This window comes from Miscanthus floridulus, chromosome 5, assembly GCF_019320115.1.
Source record: "Miscanthus floridulus cultivar M001 chromosome 5, ASM1932011v1, whole genome shotgun sequence".
NCBI classification, from domain to species: Eukaryota; Viridiplantae; Streptophyta; class Magnoliopsida; order Poales; family Poaceae; genus Miscanthus; species Miscanthus floridulus.
In genome coordinates this window covers 104,913,718-104,931,832 of record NC_089584.1, presented here as the reverse complement: position 1 = coordinate 104,931,832, position 18,115 = coordinate 104,913,718, and the positions used below count along the sequence as shown (strand labels likewise).

Genomic DNA, 18,115 nt, shown 5'->3' with positions numbered 1-18,115 from the left:
ATTAAGGTGTTAATCATGTCAGAGATATGCTAATATATATCATTCAAAAGCTCTTAGCTATTATATATTTCTCTCATTTGTTTCATTGTTTGTTAGTGGTTTCAAACCGCAGCTGCCTCTGTTTGGGTTCAGATCATATGCTCAGTTTTCGGCTGTAGTCCATGTTTTTTGTGTAGATTACTAACTGATTTGGAAACTAATTAGGTTAGTGTACAAATCGCCTGCTTTACCTATATATGCTGATTATATTCATGGGCATGATACTCAATTATTGTGGCTACTAACCTCCTGAAAACTAAATAAGCTGCTGAGAATCATCTAGAAGATCGTCTTCTATCTTTATTTAATTGACTAGATTACTTATAATTTAATAAATACGTCTTGATAAGAGAAATAGAGTTGGGTGAATGTGTTTTCTTTATTTTCCTCGACTTGTTAGTTGTGGTCTATGCTACAATCCTAAGTGAGTTGTTGTCCCCGTTGTTAGTAGAGTGGTTTAGTCAAGTTGTTAGTTGTTTTGTATTGAGACCAAGCTGGCCCTTCCTAGACGTGTGTTTTTTTGGGCATAGTTTTCAAGGCTATTACAGGAAAATGCTTGGTTCTCTAGTGTATTCTGCCAAAAATATTAAGGTGAATAGCACAGGTCCGCCATCCCTCAGATGACGCGCAGGCCTCTTGTGTAGGCACAACAAGGAAGAATATTTGTAGTAGCAGTAATACATACTATAACTATCAATTGAGCGTAGCTTAGCTAGTTGGTTTTCTTAGGATGAACTTCTATCTAGGTCTAAGTTCTCGACTTGATTTGCTATGGGTGTTTGAATTTTCTAGATTTATTCTAGTAGCTAATGACGTGTTGTTCTTTCAGTGATAGGTGATGTTCATACGACTGAGAGTGCGTGCATGTATAAGTATCTATGTTTGTGTTGTGAATCAAATAAAAAGTCCAAAAAAAAAATCTTTTGCACTCCATTATAATAATTGTGAATCGTGACAAATAGGAAGAACTGAACAACCGACAGAAATGGGAGAGCATATAAAAATCACAGTTTTAGCCGTCCAATGATTTCATATCATTCCCTTTCAGAATTAATAGTATGTCAGTTTCTATCAATTTTATAGATTATTCTAGTATTTCATTAATGATGTTGTTCTTTTGATGGTGGCAGGTGATGTTGTACGATTGAGAGTGCGTGCATGTATGAGTGTTTATGCTTGTATTGTGAATCAAATAAAAAGTCAAAAAAAAATCTTTTGCACTCCATTATAATAATTGTGAATCGTGACAAATAGGAAGAAGTGAAGAACCGACAGAAATTGGAGACAGGGAGAGCATATAAAAATCGCAGTTTTAGCCGTCCAGTGATTTCATATCTTACCTTTTCAGAATTAATAGTATGTCAGTTTTTATTGATTTATTCCTCAACGAATTAAAAGGAAAACTTGATCAGCGGAGTCCTGTAGTATCTAATTTTCTTTGCCACTTGCTAGTAGTATTTGGAAAGTTTTCATCTTTGGACTTGGTTTCTCATACGGTCATTTTCAGTATCAGTATTCACTATTCAGTACCACCGCTGGCTAGGTCAAATAGAGGAGGTGCTTAATTTAGCATCGAAGGATGGGCACATATATTCGCATGAACTCAGCTTCTCACCAACGACGTCCAAAAAGATACTGCTTGTTTTGAGCAGCTACTATCTAGGAGCGGCCGGTGTGTGTGATTTAGGGTGCGTTTAGATCCCAAAAATTTTGGATTTTGGCTCACTGTAGCATTTCGTTTGTATTTGGTAATTAGTGTTTAATTATGGACTAATTAGTTTCAAAAGTTTCGTCTCGCAATTTCTCGACCAACTGTGTAATTAGTTTTTTTTTCATCTACATTTAGTACTCTATGCATGTGTCGCAAGATTCGATGTGACAGTTACTATGCAAAATTTTTTGGCAACTAAACGGGGCCTTAGCGTGACATGTGCACGCATTCTCCTCTTAGCCCTTGTTTAGTTCCACCCCAACTTCCAAAAAGTTGCTACAGTACCTGTCACATCGAATGTTTGCGGCCCGTGCATGGAGCATTAAATGTAGACGAAAAGAAAAACTAATTGCACAGTTTGGTGGGAAATTGCGAGACGAACGTTTTGAGCCTAATTAGTCCATATTTAAACACTATTTACCAAATAAAAACGAACGTGCTATAGTAACCCTAAAATCCAAATTTCTCCAACTAAACAAGGGCTTAACGTGACTTTCTTCCACTGAAGAACAAAGAAACGACGAAACTATCGATAGAGTACATAGAGAGACGATAGGTCTTAACTACATCGAGAGTGAGAGAAGATAAATGGTACCGAATGTGAATTGAATATGTGATAGGAAGAAAGATATGAAACTATCGATATATGCTCTCGCTAAGAAAACGAATAGTTGCCTTTCTAAAAAAGAAAACGAATAGTTGAGTTCACAAAAGAACATCACATCCCTTAATTAAAACAAATGGACACTTGCAATTTCCAAGAAAAACTGAAAAAGAACAGGACCTAAAAGCCCACTCAGAAAATACAAAAAGAAATAACTGTTGCCGCCCAGGATCGAACTGGAGACCTTCAGTGTGTAAGACTGACGTGATAACCACTACACCACGGCAACAACTTTTGATTATGCACTAAATTAAATATTGACATTCTAACCCTTGTCCTTTGTAAACTAAGCCCTGTTTCTCAAGTTCAGATAATTTCCAGTGCATTCCTTTTTCTTCTTCTAATCAGGCCTTAAGCGGTCCTATATTCTTATGGGCTGTAATTGATTCCTCGACAATAGTTTGATATTAGTCCGTATGTTGCACGGAGTAGCTTTGGAAGCTTTTCCCGACGAATGCTACTCAAGCGTATGAGAGTTATTTAGTTATGAGAACTTGCTCTAAAACTGGCCATGCATCGCTTGTCAAGAAAGACCAACTCCTTATCCCAAAGAATAATCGTTGCTAAGCTTGGTGCAGCTTATGACAAATTATACAGATTTGAACCTGTGATCCAGGCCAACATGTACATTCTGCACAAATCTAGGATTCCTTGTAAATTAGCACACTAGGGGTACCGTGAAAATTCATACATATACGGGGCTTCTAGAATGTCCCATACATGGATGCGAAGAACATCTTGTTGGTCACCTAATCCAATTTTCAGGGTCTTGGCAATGTATCCATCTGTTCGGGTATAGTAGATCGATGGCAAAATTGAATATGCACCTGCAAACAGAAACTAAGATTTCAGTCTTTGCAGCAAAGCTTCAGAGTTCAGACATACACTGTATACGACCTCCGGTCAAGATAAGCTTCTGATCGTAGGCGACATTTCAATTTGTTATTGTTGGTCAGGACAACAAAGTTCTCGCAACCAAGATACATAGCTAAACCAAATCGAGTTGCAGAAAATATAAAGAGCGCAAAGTTTTAGCAAATGATAGGGGAAAACAATTCATTGATATACAGAATTGTGCAGTACTGTGGTTTCAAGATGCAGAGATTGTCCTCCATGCCAGCCTACCTAAATTTTCCCCTGCTTAGGATTTTATTATAACAGAAAAAGTTTGAAAGCCACCGTGTCACAATTCATGCAACACCAAAAAGTAACAATGCTGCACCAAATTACCTAAGTAATGTCTGAGGTAACTGCCAGGCAAATTTAAGAATTGGCACATTCATGAGCAGTTCCAACTTCTGAATTTGCAAATCCCTCGACGTCCTTGAACAAATGACATGCGGATCGATTCAACCATGCAGGATACAGCAGGAGATTCTGACAACTCAATTTCCTGCTCCTGTTGATACGGATTTAAATAAATACATGCACACATGGAGGTAAAAACAAAACGATGGGCAAGTATGCGTACCAATTCAGCCAGTCTGTCTTCGAAGCTACTCTTGTTAGTAATAGTTGGCATAAATACTTTCTGATAAGCTTTCCTCAACCTACGGACCTTGATTTATGAAGATTCCATGTCAATCTTACAAGATAGCCAAAATGTAAATAGTTGCAAATTTCTAGGCCATAGTGTAATTAAGGATGTGGTGTACTTTTAAAAAATGCGTTGCAAATTTCGTTTATGACCAAAGTTTCATTATTCCCAGACGTCTTTCCAATAAGGTCCTGTTCAGTTAAAAAACTTTTCCCATGGGGATTAAGGGGAAAATGAACTAGTCCCCCCCCCCCCCCCCCCCCCCCCCCCCTCCAAAAAAAATTCCAAACTGAACAAGCCCTAAGGCACCAAGCAACTAGCAGGCCTAGTGTGAAGAAACATTGACTTCGATAACATTGATAAACATTTACCAAGACCAATGAATATAACATGTAAAACATTGCATATACCCTCCCAAAAACTCTGATTCAATTACCAAACAAAGCTAAGTACTGTGAATAATTGCATTTTATTAATAAGGACTCCAAATTTCAATACATATGAAAACCTCTTGGTCGGAGAATCCGTTGCGCCTGAGACCTTCAATATTCAGACCACGGAGCTCTGCTCTATCACCTGCAACCATCATGTACCTTGGCACATCTTGTGCAACCTGATTCAAATTTAATGAATGAATTCTGATAGCATATAAATAAAAAACTTGATATTCAAAAAGGTTAAACAATGCAAGTGTCATCACAAGGTGGCAACTTCAACATAGTGAGAGCTACAATTCAATCAGGCTTCAACAAGCAGATAGAGGGAAAGAAAACACTGTGGAAACAACTATTGAATAAATGATACTAACTGTGAGAGACTGAGAGCCCCCTTGGTGAGAAAATACAGCATAATTGATAATCCATGAACTCCAGGTAATCATGTACCTATTCCTCAGGAAACACCATAACATCAAGTGCATTCTGATTCTCCTGGTTCCTATTTACCCATTTTTATTTTGTGATAATACATTTTTTTCATAGTTTGCAGGCATGGTTGGTAAAACTACATGAAGTTTCATTTTTACCATAAAGCTCTGCAGTAAGTAATGCAGATCAAATTTATGTAGAAAACATACCACAGAGCCTCCGCCAAGAAATGAGTATGACCCAATATGACAAAATTGATGGACAACAGCAGCCCCTGCAGTGTGAGTCCAGTCCTGAAAAAAATATTTTTTAATAAGCAAATGGCCTCTCAACCCAGTTGACGAGAAGAAGCTACCAATAGTAAAATTATTACTCACTTCAACAACTACATGGCCAGCAAATAGAGTATTATTAGCAAAGATGTTATTGTTACCAATCTTGCAATCATGAGCTATATGGGACGAACCCATAACGAGATTATTGTCACCAATAACCTGCCAAACAGATCCCTCGAGTAAGATAGGGGATATAAGCTCTGTTAAAATCTTGTAATCGAACAAGAAATCCGAATACCGTGCAGTCACAAGATTTAGAAGAACGGTGAATAGAGCAGTGCTCTCTGATCTCGTTATTTCTACCAATATGTAGAAAGCATTCATCTCCAGTCTAAACAAGAGGAAACGGACATTAATAGTTTGCACAGAAAAAAGCATTTCAAGTAGCCAAACAACATACTCATTCTATACATGAGAAGTGTGCATGTGTGAGCCTAAACATCTCCATAACTAGTCCAAAAATGCAAGAACCTTTGATTTTAAAGTTCATAGACATACTTTATATGAATGGTAAGTAAACTCTTGTGCCATGTCCCATGTGGCAATTTTATTACAGAACCTGCAACTTTCTAGTGACTATATTTAAAAAAACTAACCTTATATTTCAAATCTTGGCATTTTGCACCAACAACAGCATAGAGTCCGATGACATTGTTTTCCCCAATAATTGTCCGCCCAGGGATATCTGCACCAAGGATAGCACCACTGCCAGAAAATTAAATTCTGAAGTATCAATTGAGACAGATTCATGTTGTTCACATATCACATTGTAAGGTATATTAGGGGTTTGTGATATGATGTGTTATCCTTGATTTTGCAAATTCAGGCATAGAGTGCCGTTTCCTATGGTTCAGCTGTTAAGAAACAAAGTAATTGCGCCAAGCAACTCTATATGGTGAATTCAATCTCCTTTGTTATTTTTCATCAAAAATGTTGCCACGCATGTCCTTGCCAAGTGCTCTAAAGTCAGGAGGGACCGAGGGAGTGATACTCCACCAATGATAGAGAAGCAACAAGACAAAAACTATTTTCAACTGCTTATCTGAAACACCCCTAAATCAAAATACTGGACCTGGAACTCCATCTCATGTGATATCAAATTATGTGTTGGTAACAGCAATCCATGCTTAATTTGGTTGTAGTTTTGTTTCACGGAAAACGTTCAATGTATCTTTCTTTGCTTCAATTATATGTCCAAATATGGATTTCCTATGTAGGTCACTGTGAGCATCAACATATTATTCACAAAAGGGGTGCAAATCAGGAGGCAAAAGATAGAAAAAGATGCTATCTCACGTTTGAACAACGCATCCCTCCCCTAGCTCAGTATCTCCCACGACATGGCTCCCGGCATGTAATTGACAGGCGTCACCAACTCTGGCTGAAGGCCCAACCGTGCAAAAGGGGCCTATCGATACACCCTGCAAAGTGGTTCCAGGCACAAAGAAAGATTGAGTTTTCTACTGTAAAAAGAAGTCCAGTAAAAATACTGAACACATAAGCCACTGTAGATGGAATCATCTTATATTGTGAATATCTGTATCAGGCAAGCAGAATTAAGTAGCAAGCACGCCCACTGCATGAGCCTAATAGAACAACCCAAGCAACAGCGGATCCATCAGAATATACTGAAGTGCAGAACTGCACATTCTACGAGAGCGATCAGTGCGTGGGAGCGAACGAGGGGGGCTTCACCTGCCCGATGGCTGCATCGGGGTGGACGACGGCGGCGGGGTGGATGAAGCTCCCGGATGCCTCCCGCGCCGCTGCCTGGGAATCACCTGCAGGCCACAGTGGGGGTTGAGAATGAGAAAGCGATCTGACGCGAGCGGCAGAAGCGGTAGAGGCTGATGAGATCAGAAGAGAGCGAGAGAGAAAGCGCGTACTTGCATGGTGAAGGCGCGTGGTGGTAGTCTGGAGCCGAGACGAGAAGTGCCGGCGCGCGGCGCGGGCGGCGGCGGCGGCGGACATGGGTAGCAGGGCTTTGAGTTTGTGGGGAAGCCGGGAATGATGTCAGCCGTGCCCGTCTGTCGCTGAGTCGCTGACGCAGCATGTGGTGCATACAGCACACATCACTTCAGCGGTCCGTCAGGGAGGCTTTTACCTGTGTACCCTTAAAAAAGATGACACACTCCTGCGTACCCCTCAAAAGTTGATCGTCACCTACGTGCCCTCGCTCGAACTTTTCTTTTCCCTCATGCCATTCCGTCGGCATTTGCTCCTAACGGTGAGTAACGGCTCTGGAGAATGACTCATTTGCCCTTGCTTGTATGGGCGTCTGAACTTTTTCGTTTCCCCTGTGCCATTGCCTGCTTGTATGGGCGTCTGAACTTTTCGTTTCCCCTGTGCCATTGCCAGGCCAATTGGCTTTGGCGGCAGAGACGCCGCTGTTGGCGCCAAAGGACAGGGATTTGGCGCCAAAGAGCCTGCCCTTCTCCTCCTATATATTGGCGCCAAAGGCTAGGGAGTTGCCACTCTCTTGAGCCCTCTCTCTTTGACAGCCATGTCACAAGGTAGCAGCAGCTATGGTGGTGCGCCAAGGCGGCGTGTGCTTTGCCCAAACTGCAATGTGCTCGCCAATCGCTTCATCTCGATGACCAGGGCCAACCCCAACCGGGCCTTTCACAAGTGCCCTTATTTCGCGGTTTGTGCTTCTCTCTTTGGTCAACATTGTTTGTCTTTCCCTCTTTGCTCAGTCTCTATGTTGGATTTCAGATTGGAGGATGTCAGTACTATCAGTGGGAGGATGAGATGGGGGAGACAGCTACACCAATCCAAGCAGTTCCACTGCAGGCAGTGGCAGCACCTGGTGGTTTTCCCATAGCTCCTCCTCTGGCCATCTTGCAGGAAGGTTCCCAAGCAGCTGTAGTTGAAGGCCATGCACCAATGGACAAGAGGGTGCAGCAGCAGCTTAGGAGGATTGAAAAACTTGTGTATTTGTGCTTGGTGCTTGCTTTGTATGCTATTTTCAAGAAGTAGGCTGCTGTTGTGTGTGTGTGAGAGAGTTTTCATGGATGTATGGATCAATCAATGCATGAATGAATAGATGAATGAATGAATGCTTCTCATGGTTCATAACAACATTAAGACAAAGAAACTAACAGTTCACTCATCCATCACATAACTGGTAGCATAAAGTGTTTCATCACCAACAGCATATGGTGTTTGATCACATCACTTACAGTTTACACATAGAAACTAAATTACTAGAGTTAGTTAACATCACTAACATGAACCATCAATTCAGACAAGGTTTTTCATGACAGCCCCAAAAGAACATCAAAGTACCAAAAGATCATGCGTCAGGGCCAAAAAAAGAACATCACTAGAGTTTCTTACTGCAGCTTCTTTGGTGTCAACTTCTTCTTCACTGCTCCCTTATTTCTTCTTGGTGTGCATTGTGGATCCACAGGCTGGGTGTCCACTGTAATGGAGTCCTCATTGAAAGGAACCAGATGCACAGATAAGAGTGGGACTGGATCATTTGAACCAGTTCCAGACCTGACAGTCAACATTATGCATTAGATTTCCACCTGGTTGAAATGAAAAGGATGAGGCAAAGAACAGGTACCTTGTAGACACACTAGTAGGAGCTGAGGTTGAACTAGTGGTGGCTGGTGCTGCACCCTTGTGTTTCTGTGAGGAGGTTGAAGAAGAGGATGACTTCCTCTTCCTTTTGTTATGGATGGCATTTGCCACTGCCTCATTGAATGGGAACTGCATCTGGGATGGCTGGGCCACCACAAGACTCCTCTCTGTGTTGCTTGCTGCAGCCTTCTTCAACCTCTTCTTTGGTGTGCCCCTACAAAGGGAAATAGATTAGCTTCTGTGTATGCAAAGCTATGTACATGCAATCTTTCTATATGCATAGGACAACAGATTACCTTGCTGCCTCCATTGCAGCTATGTCTTCTGGGTTCCCATTCTTACAAGTGTACCAGTGATGGCCCAACTGATGACAGATGGGGCATTCATGTTTCTTTGACTTCCTCTGGCTGCTGCCTCCCTCAAGTGCAGATTTCATCCTATTCTTTCTCCTACCTCCACCTGTGGACTTTAGAAGAGGAGGGTTCAAGAAAAAGCCTGGTTCTGCCTCTGGCCACATGCTCTTGTCAGGTATGCTAGGGATGGAGCCGTCATATGCAACTCTGAAATTGTTGACAGAGAAGTACTCATCCACATAGTCTTCAAGCTTTGCGCCAGGAATTGAGGTAATGTATGCAATGGCATGCTTGCATGGGATTCCTGACCCCTGCCAAACCCTACAAGAACAGGTCCTGTCTGCTAGGTTGACCACAAACCTGAACCCAGTTCCTTGCAGACCTTTAGCACACAGCTCTGCCACACCTTCAGGTGAGGCTGTGATGACATCTATGTCCAAGTTGTAAGTGTCTTCCCTAAGCCTCTGCATGATATGGGGCATAATTTTGCCATTCAGCTTAGCAGCTACCCTCTTCCTATGGTTCCACTTGATCAAAAGCATCTGTCTTATAGTGTCCAGCAAGTCATCCAGGTGCTTACACTTTTCTGGTTTGACCCAGTTGTTGAAGGACTCAGCCAAATTGTTTGTCACATAGTCAACCTTTGACAGTGTGGTGTACTGGCTCCTGGTCCAAAGCTTCTTGTGATTCTCTTGCAAGTACTTCATTGCTTCTGGTTTGGCTGCAGCCATTGCTTCATAATGCTTCTTAAACATGTATGGGCTCCATGAATATGAGGAAGCCCATAAGTGATCATCAAACACTCTACCACTATACCTCTTCTTGAAATTCTGTACTAAGTGATACATACATTCTCTATGTTCAGTTGTTGGAAAAACTTGACTGACTCCATTCATTACTGCCTGCCCACAGTCTGTATGGAATGTCATGCCTTCTGGAGTGCCTATTGTCTCCTTCAATCTCTCCATGAACCAGATCCAATTTTCATTGGTTTCAGAGTCAATCACACCAATAGCAACTGGATACATCCAGTTGTGGGCATCTACTGCACATGCAACACACAACTGTCCCCTAAATCTCCCTGTCAAAAAGGTACTATCTACTGCAAGATATGGTCTACATCCCCTAAGAAATCCATCAACACATGCTTTCAGAGCAAAAAATAGCCTGTTAAACCTGACCTTATTATTGATGGTGTGATGATCAATGACAAGAACTGAACCAGGACTAGATTGTTCTAACTGGGCCTTAAACCTAAACAAATTGTGGAAACTCTTGCCCCAAGGCCCATAAAGTTGATCCATTGCAAGGTATTTACCTTTGTACACTTTCCTGTAGCTGATCTGAACCTTGTACAGAACCTTCAGCCTCCTTTGCAGCTCTTTTGCACCAACATTTCCATCCTCTTTCAACCAATCAATTACCTTGCTGCACACCCAAAACTGACTAAGTCCAACACATGATCCTTGTCTCCTAGTGCTCTGGCAGCCATTTCCATGCTCATGTGGGTTCACCTTCACCTGGAAAAAAGTTGAAAAGAAACACATGTTAGCAGCTAGGTACATGCAAGGAAAATAGGTAGCAGTCAATACCACAAATTGAACTAACACATCACCTGAATGCCATGTCCATCAGCTGAAGTTGAGGCATGCAGTCTCCACGGGCATCCCTCATTCCTCAGAGAACAGTGCACCGTATACCTCCCTGTATCACTCTTGTCAATTTCATAGTTGAACTCATGTTTAACAGCATGACTAGCTAAAGCAATCTTAAAAGAAGCCATATCTGGGTAGATAGTTCCCACTGTCATAGGAGGGTCATCTTTGTCATATTCAACATCAGGAAATTGCTCAGGCTCCCTATCAGCAACTTCCTCATCAGAGGATTCATCTATTTCTACTTCCTCATCTTCCTCGTCACTGGTTTCATCATCAGAACCTGACTCAGCACACTCCTCATCCCTATCAGCAACTTCCTCATCAGAGGATTCATCTATTTCTTCTTCCCTTTCTTTGCTCCCCCCTTGGCTCTGAGAACTGGTAGGAGGAGGTGAAGGGTTGTTGGGACCAAGATCAATATACAAGCCTTCATCATCAATCCCCATATGCTCATTCATTGGATTTGGGTTAGCTAGGAACTCAAGTTGGCTTGGTTTGGGTGGCTGAGACATAGATGGCTGGCTTGGTTCTGCTATGCTTGGAGAAACAATTGAAGGAGTGAATGGGGGCTCAGCAGATTTCCTTGGGCTACCAGACTCCCAATCAGGAAGCACAGGCTGAGTACCAGGACTATGATATGCAACAGTCAACAAGCATGTTCTGGTTGCCCTATTTTTTTCAAACATTGCTAGCATCTCTTGGTCATTGCGCACAGGTATGTGAACTTTACTATGCATGCACCAGTAAAACAATGTGGCTACATCACCATAGCTAGGAGGATACTTGTCAACCAAATCGTCCATAAGGCAAGTTAACAAAGTTCTGTCTGCATCCACCACTTCATTCACAGAAAACCACTTTGCACGACAATTGGGAGCAACAATCCGCATTTCTAGGTTGTAACTACTGTTTGGGTCCATCCTACAGATGAACAAGGAGCACGTAATCAATAAACCCTAAACACGATTCGGTAGCGCAATACACTAATGCAATCAACATCAATACAAGGAGGGGCGAAGTCAAGGAGGGAGGAGGAGCGGTACTCACCCTTCCCGGAACCAATCCGGCCTCTCGCCGGGTCCGTTCCACGGCATGCCTGCTTCGCCCGACCGTCTTGCTCCACGGGGCTAGGATTTCGAGGGCGGGCCGCCAACACCGACTGCCGCCGTCTCCAGATCCGCCGCCGCTAGGGTTCGCCGCCGCTAGGGTTCGCCGCCGCGTCCTCCCGCGCTCGGGTGAGAGAGTGAGGAACGAGAATGGGGAGAGACTGAGAGAGAGGCTCGGGTGAGACTGAAGGAGATGGCAGCCCAATATGTCAGTGACCCAGAGGGCAAGGATGGTATTTTTCTAGTCCGGTCCCACATGTCAGAGCCGCCAAACGGTCAAGACCTAACAGAATGCCGACGGAATGGCGTGAGGGAAAAGAAAAGTTCGAGCGAGGGCATACAGGTGACGACCAACTTTTGAGGGGTACGCAGAAGTGTGTCATCTTTTTTAAGGGTACACAGGTAAAAGCCTCTCCGTCAGGGGCGCTCACGTCGCAGCGAAATGTATGGGGATAGGGGGTGGTTGACACCAATATGCAGCTTTAAACTTAGACCAGTTACAAAACTAAAGATCAAGACTAATTTATGAGATGAATCTATAAAGTCTAATTAGTCCATAATTTGTTAATGTAGTGCTATAGTAAATATGTGTTAATCATAGATTAATTAGGCTTAATAGATTCGTCTCGCTAATTAGTCTACTCCTATATAATTAGTTTTATAAGCACCTCATGTTTAGTCCTCCTACTTAGCATCCGAACATCCGACGATGTGACACGGACTAAATTTTAGCCACCGGATCCAAACACCCCCTTAGCCAAAGTAGAAGCGATAATGGTCTTGTTCGCTTGAACTTATCAGCCATGGGACCGTGTTTTTCTCTCCCAACTCATAGTTCTAACGGGTTTTTCGGTTAGATATCTAAATATTGTCATCCTACATTTCTATTTTTTTCCTAATTAAAGATAAATATGAAGAGGAGGGTTAGCTCTCTAAAGTGTTGTGCATAAGATATAGAAAATTTATTGGACAGTGAAAAGATGCAAAGATCATTCTCATTCAAATAGCTCTCCGAAAGAGGATCTAGAGCATCTGTGTAATCGAAAAAAAAATGCTCTAACACCGTAAAAGATTTTGTATGACTTCGAGGAGAGAGGAAAATGAAAAAAAGATATATTTGTATTGTAAAAGACAATCGCCTCATGAGCCACAATTATTTCACCATTATATGATTTAATGTTGGCATGTAATCTACAAAATTTTCTTTGTTGATCGCAGAAATCAGGGATAATTGAATTACTTTAAGACAACTTAAAATACAAAAATAATATATGGTTTGGTGGTTTAATTGTTCCATTATTATCACTATCTACGAGATACCTGCCCTTATGGTTTAAGAGGACTAGATATCTTATCTAATCACCTATATCTAAAAATAAATATTTTAGGAGATAAATGTGCTATAGTAGATCCCCTATCTCATCTCTTATATCCATACATTTTCAAAAGACCTCCTAGAGATAGCCTCCTTTTTCCTAATTAAGGTAGACACCGCCTTTCCTCTATCCCTAAACAAAATATAGGAGACAAGTTTTAGATATTCAGTTAAAATGCTCTCTTATATCCTAGATTAATTTTAAGACACTCTTCTAAGGAACCTTGTAGGAGATACAAAATAAAAGATTCTATGGAGTTACTGAGCAACTTCTATAGCCTTGGAAAAATTGGTTCTTTAACTGGCTTTCCAAAACTATTGTATCCTCAAAATAAGTACCATCCACAATATATTTTCTAAAATGGTTTTTCCTATTTTGAAGTAGCCACATCACCACTAAATTTATTGATTTTTGTTGCCCTCAACAATTATTTGCAAAGGTAAAATTTCTTGTGACTCGAATAACACTAAAAGGAAAAAATGGAGAAGATCGAGGGTCTATTTCTAAATGTGCCTTCTTCTTCCTTGGTGAAGGGGATCGTGACGCCTAAGATGGGAGGGTGAATTAGGCAACTTAAAAATCTAACTTCTAAACTATGGGCTCTTTTTCTAACCCTAGCAAAACCTATGCAAAAGATAAACTATCTAAATGTGCAACTATGGTTTTGTTAGTGTGTTGCTATCTCTACCGCAAAAGGAGTAATACAATCAATGTAAATGCGGAAGCTAAAGAGCAAGGTAGAGATATGCAAACTCCCGTCGATGACTCCGGTATTTTTACCGAGGTATCGAGAAGTGCGCAAGCTTCCCCCTAGTCCTCGTTGGAGCCCCTCGCATGGGCCAAGCTCCCAGTCGGGTAACTCCGTGGATAGCCTTGGGCCTTCCCCACGCGCAAGTGGGTCTCCGACGTGCCTTTCGGCACGCCTCTCCCGGTTGCTCCCCACCATCTTCACTATCAAGTTTCTGGCCGAAACATCGCGGGCCTTGTTTCCTCCGATACACGGTGGCGGCCACACCACAAACTCGGTTGGTGTGATCTCGCAAGACTACAAGCCCCTCCGATGTACAACAATGGTGCTCGCAAGCACCGAATGATAAGAGGTATGCAAACCTCACTAAACACTAGGCCTAAACGTAGAGCAAACGCATAAGCGGTGGTCTAATGAACCTAAGTACTTCACAAAGCACCTACGCTAATCACCTAATAAAACACTAAGCACTATGCAAGTGGAGATCACTAAAATGGTGTATCAACATCCTTGATATGCTTCCTCAGCTCCACTCTTACCAAATGGTCTGTTGGGGTTGTATTTATAAGCCACACTAAGAAAGTAGACATTGTGGATGAAAATCCCACTTTTCTGCTACTGACCGAACGCTGGAGTCGTCCTGATTGGACGCATCCGGTCGTCCTGACTGTTGGAGCCACGAACAACTGATCGGACGCCGCTAGCGTCCGTTCACTTGCCACCAGACGCGTCCGGTCGTAAGTTCGCCGCTCTGGAACCTCTCTGTACTCGATCAGACGCTGTTGTCCTATGTCCGGTCGGTTTACCGCCAGCGTCCGATCACTACTGCTGTTGCCGAGTCTCTGATCGGAGCGTCCGATCGCTTTTCGTTAGCGTCCGATCGCTGCTACTATTGCCAAGCCTCTTGACCGGAGCGTCTGGTGGCTTTTGTGAGCTCGTTTCTTCGTGATCTTGCGTGCAGCTTGGTTCCTATCTTCGTGCTTGGACTTTACTTGATATCTTGGGTCTTCTCTTGTGCTCCTAAGGTCTTGCTTAAGGTGTTGATCATCGAATCATTACGTCACCTTTGTCCAAGTCACGTCTTGCATCCTATTGAACTATAAAACAATCACTTGTAAATTCATTAGTCTAATTTGGTTGTGTTGGTCATCAAACACCAAAATCCAAAGTAAATGGGTCTAGGGTCCATTTTTTTACAATCTCTCCCTTTTTGGTGATCGATGACAACACGACCAAAGCAAGCAAATAATATAATGTTGAAATTTAAAAACTACCTACTTGCTAGGATGCAATACAAGGGGCAATGTTATATGATGCTAAAAGATACTACTTGTAAGACTACATAAAAACTTATCTTGCCCTTGCAAAATGTCCCCATGTGATATTATAGATTTAAGCCTTACTTTCTATAAATTCTCCCTATTACATAGGCTAATCCATAATCCACTATTTTTCCTTTCTTGGACCATTACTACAAATTAATGCTTGCTTTTGGTCCTCTAAATTCTCCCCCTTTGGAATCAAACACCGAAAAGGAAGACATTAGTAGCACAAGGGAGGGTCAAACTTTGTGATCCTTTGTGTGTAGAGTGAAATAGATCATAAAATTTAACTCTCACATTATAGAGACTGAGCTCCCCCTAAATATATGCATACATATGATAGAAGGCAAAGCATATGCATAATTGGCAAAGTATTGCACAAGGGAATTTAATCTATATAATGTACGGAGAAAGCATATAAATATCAAAATAAAATCAATATGATGATATTGGTTTAGAAATACCACACTTGCAATCGGTGGTGGATATTTGAAGTATGATGCTTAACTCCGGGAACTCCATTTTCCTTACAATGAGACTACTACACACATGATAAGCTTGAAAAGGTGTTAGTCTCAAAGCATCCAACTTGTAGAGTAACCTCCCCCTAAATTTGTGCACACAAGTATAGAATACTTGTAGGAAACATGCACATTGATTTTAGAATAAAAATACCACTTGAAAGATGACATCACATGAATGTGAGAGTCATTTTCGAAGGCGATATTTAGGAGAAATTATCTATAATTTAGACTTTGACACATATTAGATGAACAATTGAAGGACAAGCTATGTGTCGTGCTCCTAAACAATTTTAAAGCATATAGGATTGCTCCAAGGAATAAGAATAAAACCGAGCAAGCCTACCATATGAAATACCTAGTGTATGCATGACAAAATATATAAGAATGTAAATACAAACCTAGGCATAAAGAGTAACTAGATGCTAAAAGATACCAATTATAGGAATATTCAAATCTAATACCAATTGAAGTAAATTGAATCTAGTTACCTAACATGGGAAGGGGAATTTGGGTTCATAGTATTCACTAACCCACTTGGAAATGATTTTGTCCATCATGATGCACTCCATGAAATGCACCTATACTTTACCAAGTCTTCAAATTCCCCGAAGTCCATTGGACTTCTCACTTCCCTTTTAGGATCCAAACCTTCTTGGTACTCTTCATGTTGGAAATTATTTTCTTTGGCACCCAAAAGCGTTTGACCCCATTGTTAGCTTGCTTGTTCACCTTGATAGCCACCACCTTGTCATTTTTCTTCTTCTTCAAGAGATAAGGCGTGGAGTCCTTCTTGTCCACCTTGTTGGTGTAGGTGTTGGAGAGTTTGCTTGTTTGCTTTTTCTCCTTCTTCTTTGCTCCTCCCCCATTCTTCACCTTGCACTCATAGGACTTGTGGCCTTCCTTGTGGCACACGTAGCAAATCATAGTTTGTCCTTCATCAAGCTTCTTCACTCCCTTGACGGTGTTATCTTGATGAAGTTGGGCTTGCTTCGCCTTGTCTTTCACTTGAGTCGAGTCCTTGGTGAGGCGAGCTACTTCTTGCTTGAGTTGCTCATTCTCCTTTGCAACCTCTTGTGTGCATGTATCTACAATAATTTTCTCAACACAAACTTGGTTGCACAAAGGTGAGTCTAAACATAAATCATTACAAGAAAGTAGAGACATCCTTTTTAGACATGTTAATGATAGAACTTTTCTTTTTAGATGCCTTGGTGGGGGTTGTGCTAACGGCTTCAAGATTAGTAACTTTATTAGTTAGCTCATCACAATGTTTGCACATGGTTTTCATTTTAGCAAGCAAACTTTTATAAGCATCTTGTGAGCTTGCTAACTTTTCTTTTAATTTTTCATTTTTCTGTATAAGTTGCTCATCATTGATTGTGCATGCATTTGTTGTTGCACTAGCCTCAAGTCGCTCAATTTTAGTAGATAGTTCAACATTAAGATTAGCAAAGTTCTCATATTGTTCAAGCAAAGTTTTGTATGCTTCTTGTAAATTATCTGACTTTTCTTTAATCTTTCTGAGCTTCTTTTGTTGACTAGTGCAAACTTTAGCATAATTAAGATTTTGTTGCATAATTTCTTCATAAGAAGGCATTTCATCATCACTATCACTCTCACTAGAGGATGAGCTTTCGTTACCTCGTGCCATAAGGCACATACGAGAAGAGCTTGATGATGAGTGCTTGAGCCCTCACCTCTTGTGATGGTGTTCTTCTTCACTTGAAGAATCATCCTATGACCTTATTGATGTGAGGGCTTGGTTCTTGCATGCCTTCTTTGTCTTGGGTGTGGGCTTGTTTGGATAAACTTCCACAAAGTGTCTCAACTCACCGCATCCATAGCATCCTCTCTTTCTTTGCTCATTTCTTTGATAGGTGAAAATGAGATCATGGATTTGGATGGGTACACCCTTGACATTGAGCTTTTGGATCATCTTCTCCACCTTAGTGATTAGTTTGATTGATTCTTCATCAAGGTTGGAGGTGGAGGAGGAAGATGGATCATCACTTAAATCTTCATCATCATCCTCATCCTCATCTTCTTCTTCATCTTCACTTGAGGAGCTTGAGCTTGAGCTTGTCTCAACTTGCTTGTCCTTCATCTTCTTTTTCTCGTCACAAGCGAGAGCTTTGCCTTTGCTTGATGAAGAGGCTTCTTCTTGAACCATCTTTTGTGACATTTCAAATGACATAATCTTGCCAATGACTATGGTCAGGTGAAAGGTCCTAATATGGCTAGAGGGGGGTGAATACCCTATTTAAAAATCTATAAATTAACTAGAGCAA

The 18,115-nt window shown here is 41.5% G+C and overlaps 2 protein-coding genes and 1 non-coding gene across 3 annotated transcripts; all 3 read right to left on the bottom strand.

The window, feature by feature from the left end:
* Nucleotides 1-2,570: 2,570 nt before the first annotated feature.
* On the bottom strand, nucleotides 2,571-2,643 carry TRNAV-UAC (transfer RNA valine (anticodon UAC)). The gene has a single exon. It is a non-coding gene; the product is annotated as a tRNA-Val (tRNA).
* A 312-nt stretch (nucleotides 2,644-2,955) lies between these two features.
* Nucleotides 2,956-7,176, bottom strand: LOC136452876 (probable acyl-[acyl-carrier-protein]--UDP-N-acetylglucosamine O-acyltransferase, mitochondrial). The gene is made up of 11 exons (XM_066453459.1): nucleotides 7,039-7,176; nucleotides 6,848-6,933; nucleotides 6,449-6,573; nucleotides 5,749-5,857; nucleotides 5,391-5,483; nucleotides 5,195-5,311; nucleotides 5,027-5,110; nucleotides 4,460-4,564; nucleotides 3,886-3,972; nucleotides 3,645-3,813; nucleotides 2,956-3,241 (listed from the first exon to the last, which is right to left on the bottom strand). Exons 1-10 carry the CDS (start codon nucleotides 7,121-7,123, stop codon nucleotides 3,694-3,696), a joined length of 1,011 nt encoding a protein of 336 aa, XP_066309556.1. The 5' UTR covers nucleotides 7,124-7,176; the 3' UTR covers nucleotides 2,956-3,241; nucleotides 3,645-3,693.
* Nucleotides 7,177-8,487: 1,311 nt separating this feature from the next.
* Nucleotides 8,488-9,824, bottom strand: LOC136455064 (uncharacterized). The gene is made up of 3 exons (XM_066455242.1): nucleotides 9,037-9,824; nucleotides 8,724-8,954; nucleotides 8,488-8,653 (listed from the first exon to the last, which is right to left on the bottom strand). The coding sequence occupies exons 1-3, from the start codon at nucleotides 9,822-9,824 to the stop codon at nucleotides 8,488-8,490; spliced, it is 1,185 nt and encodes a 394-aa protein (XP_066311339.1).
* Nucleotides 9,825-18,115: the final 8,291 nt, after the last annotated feature.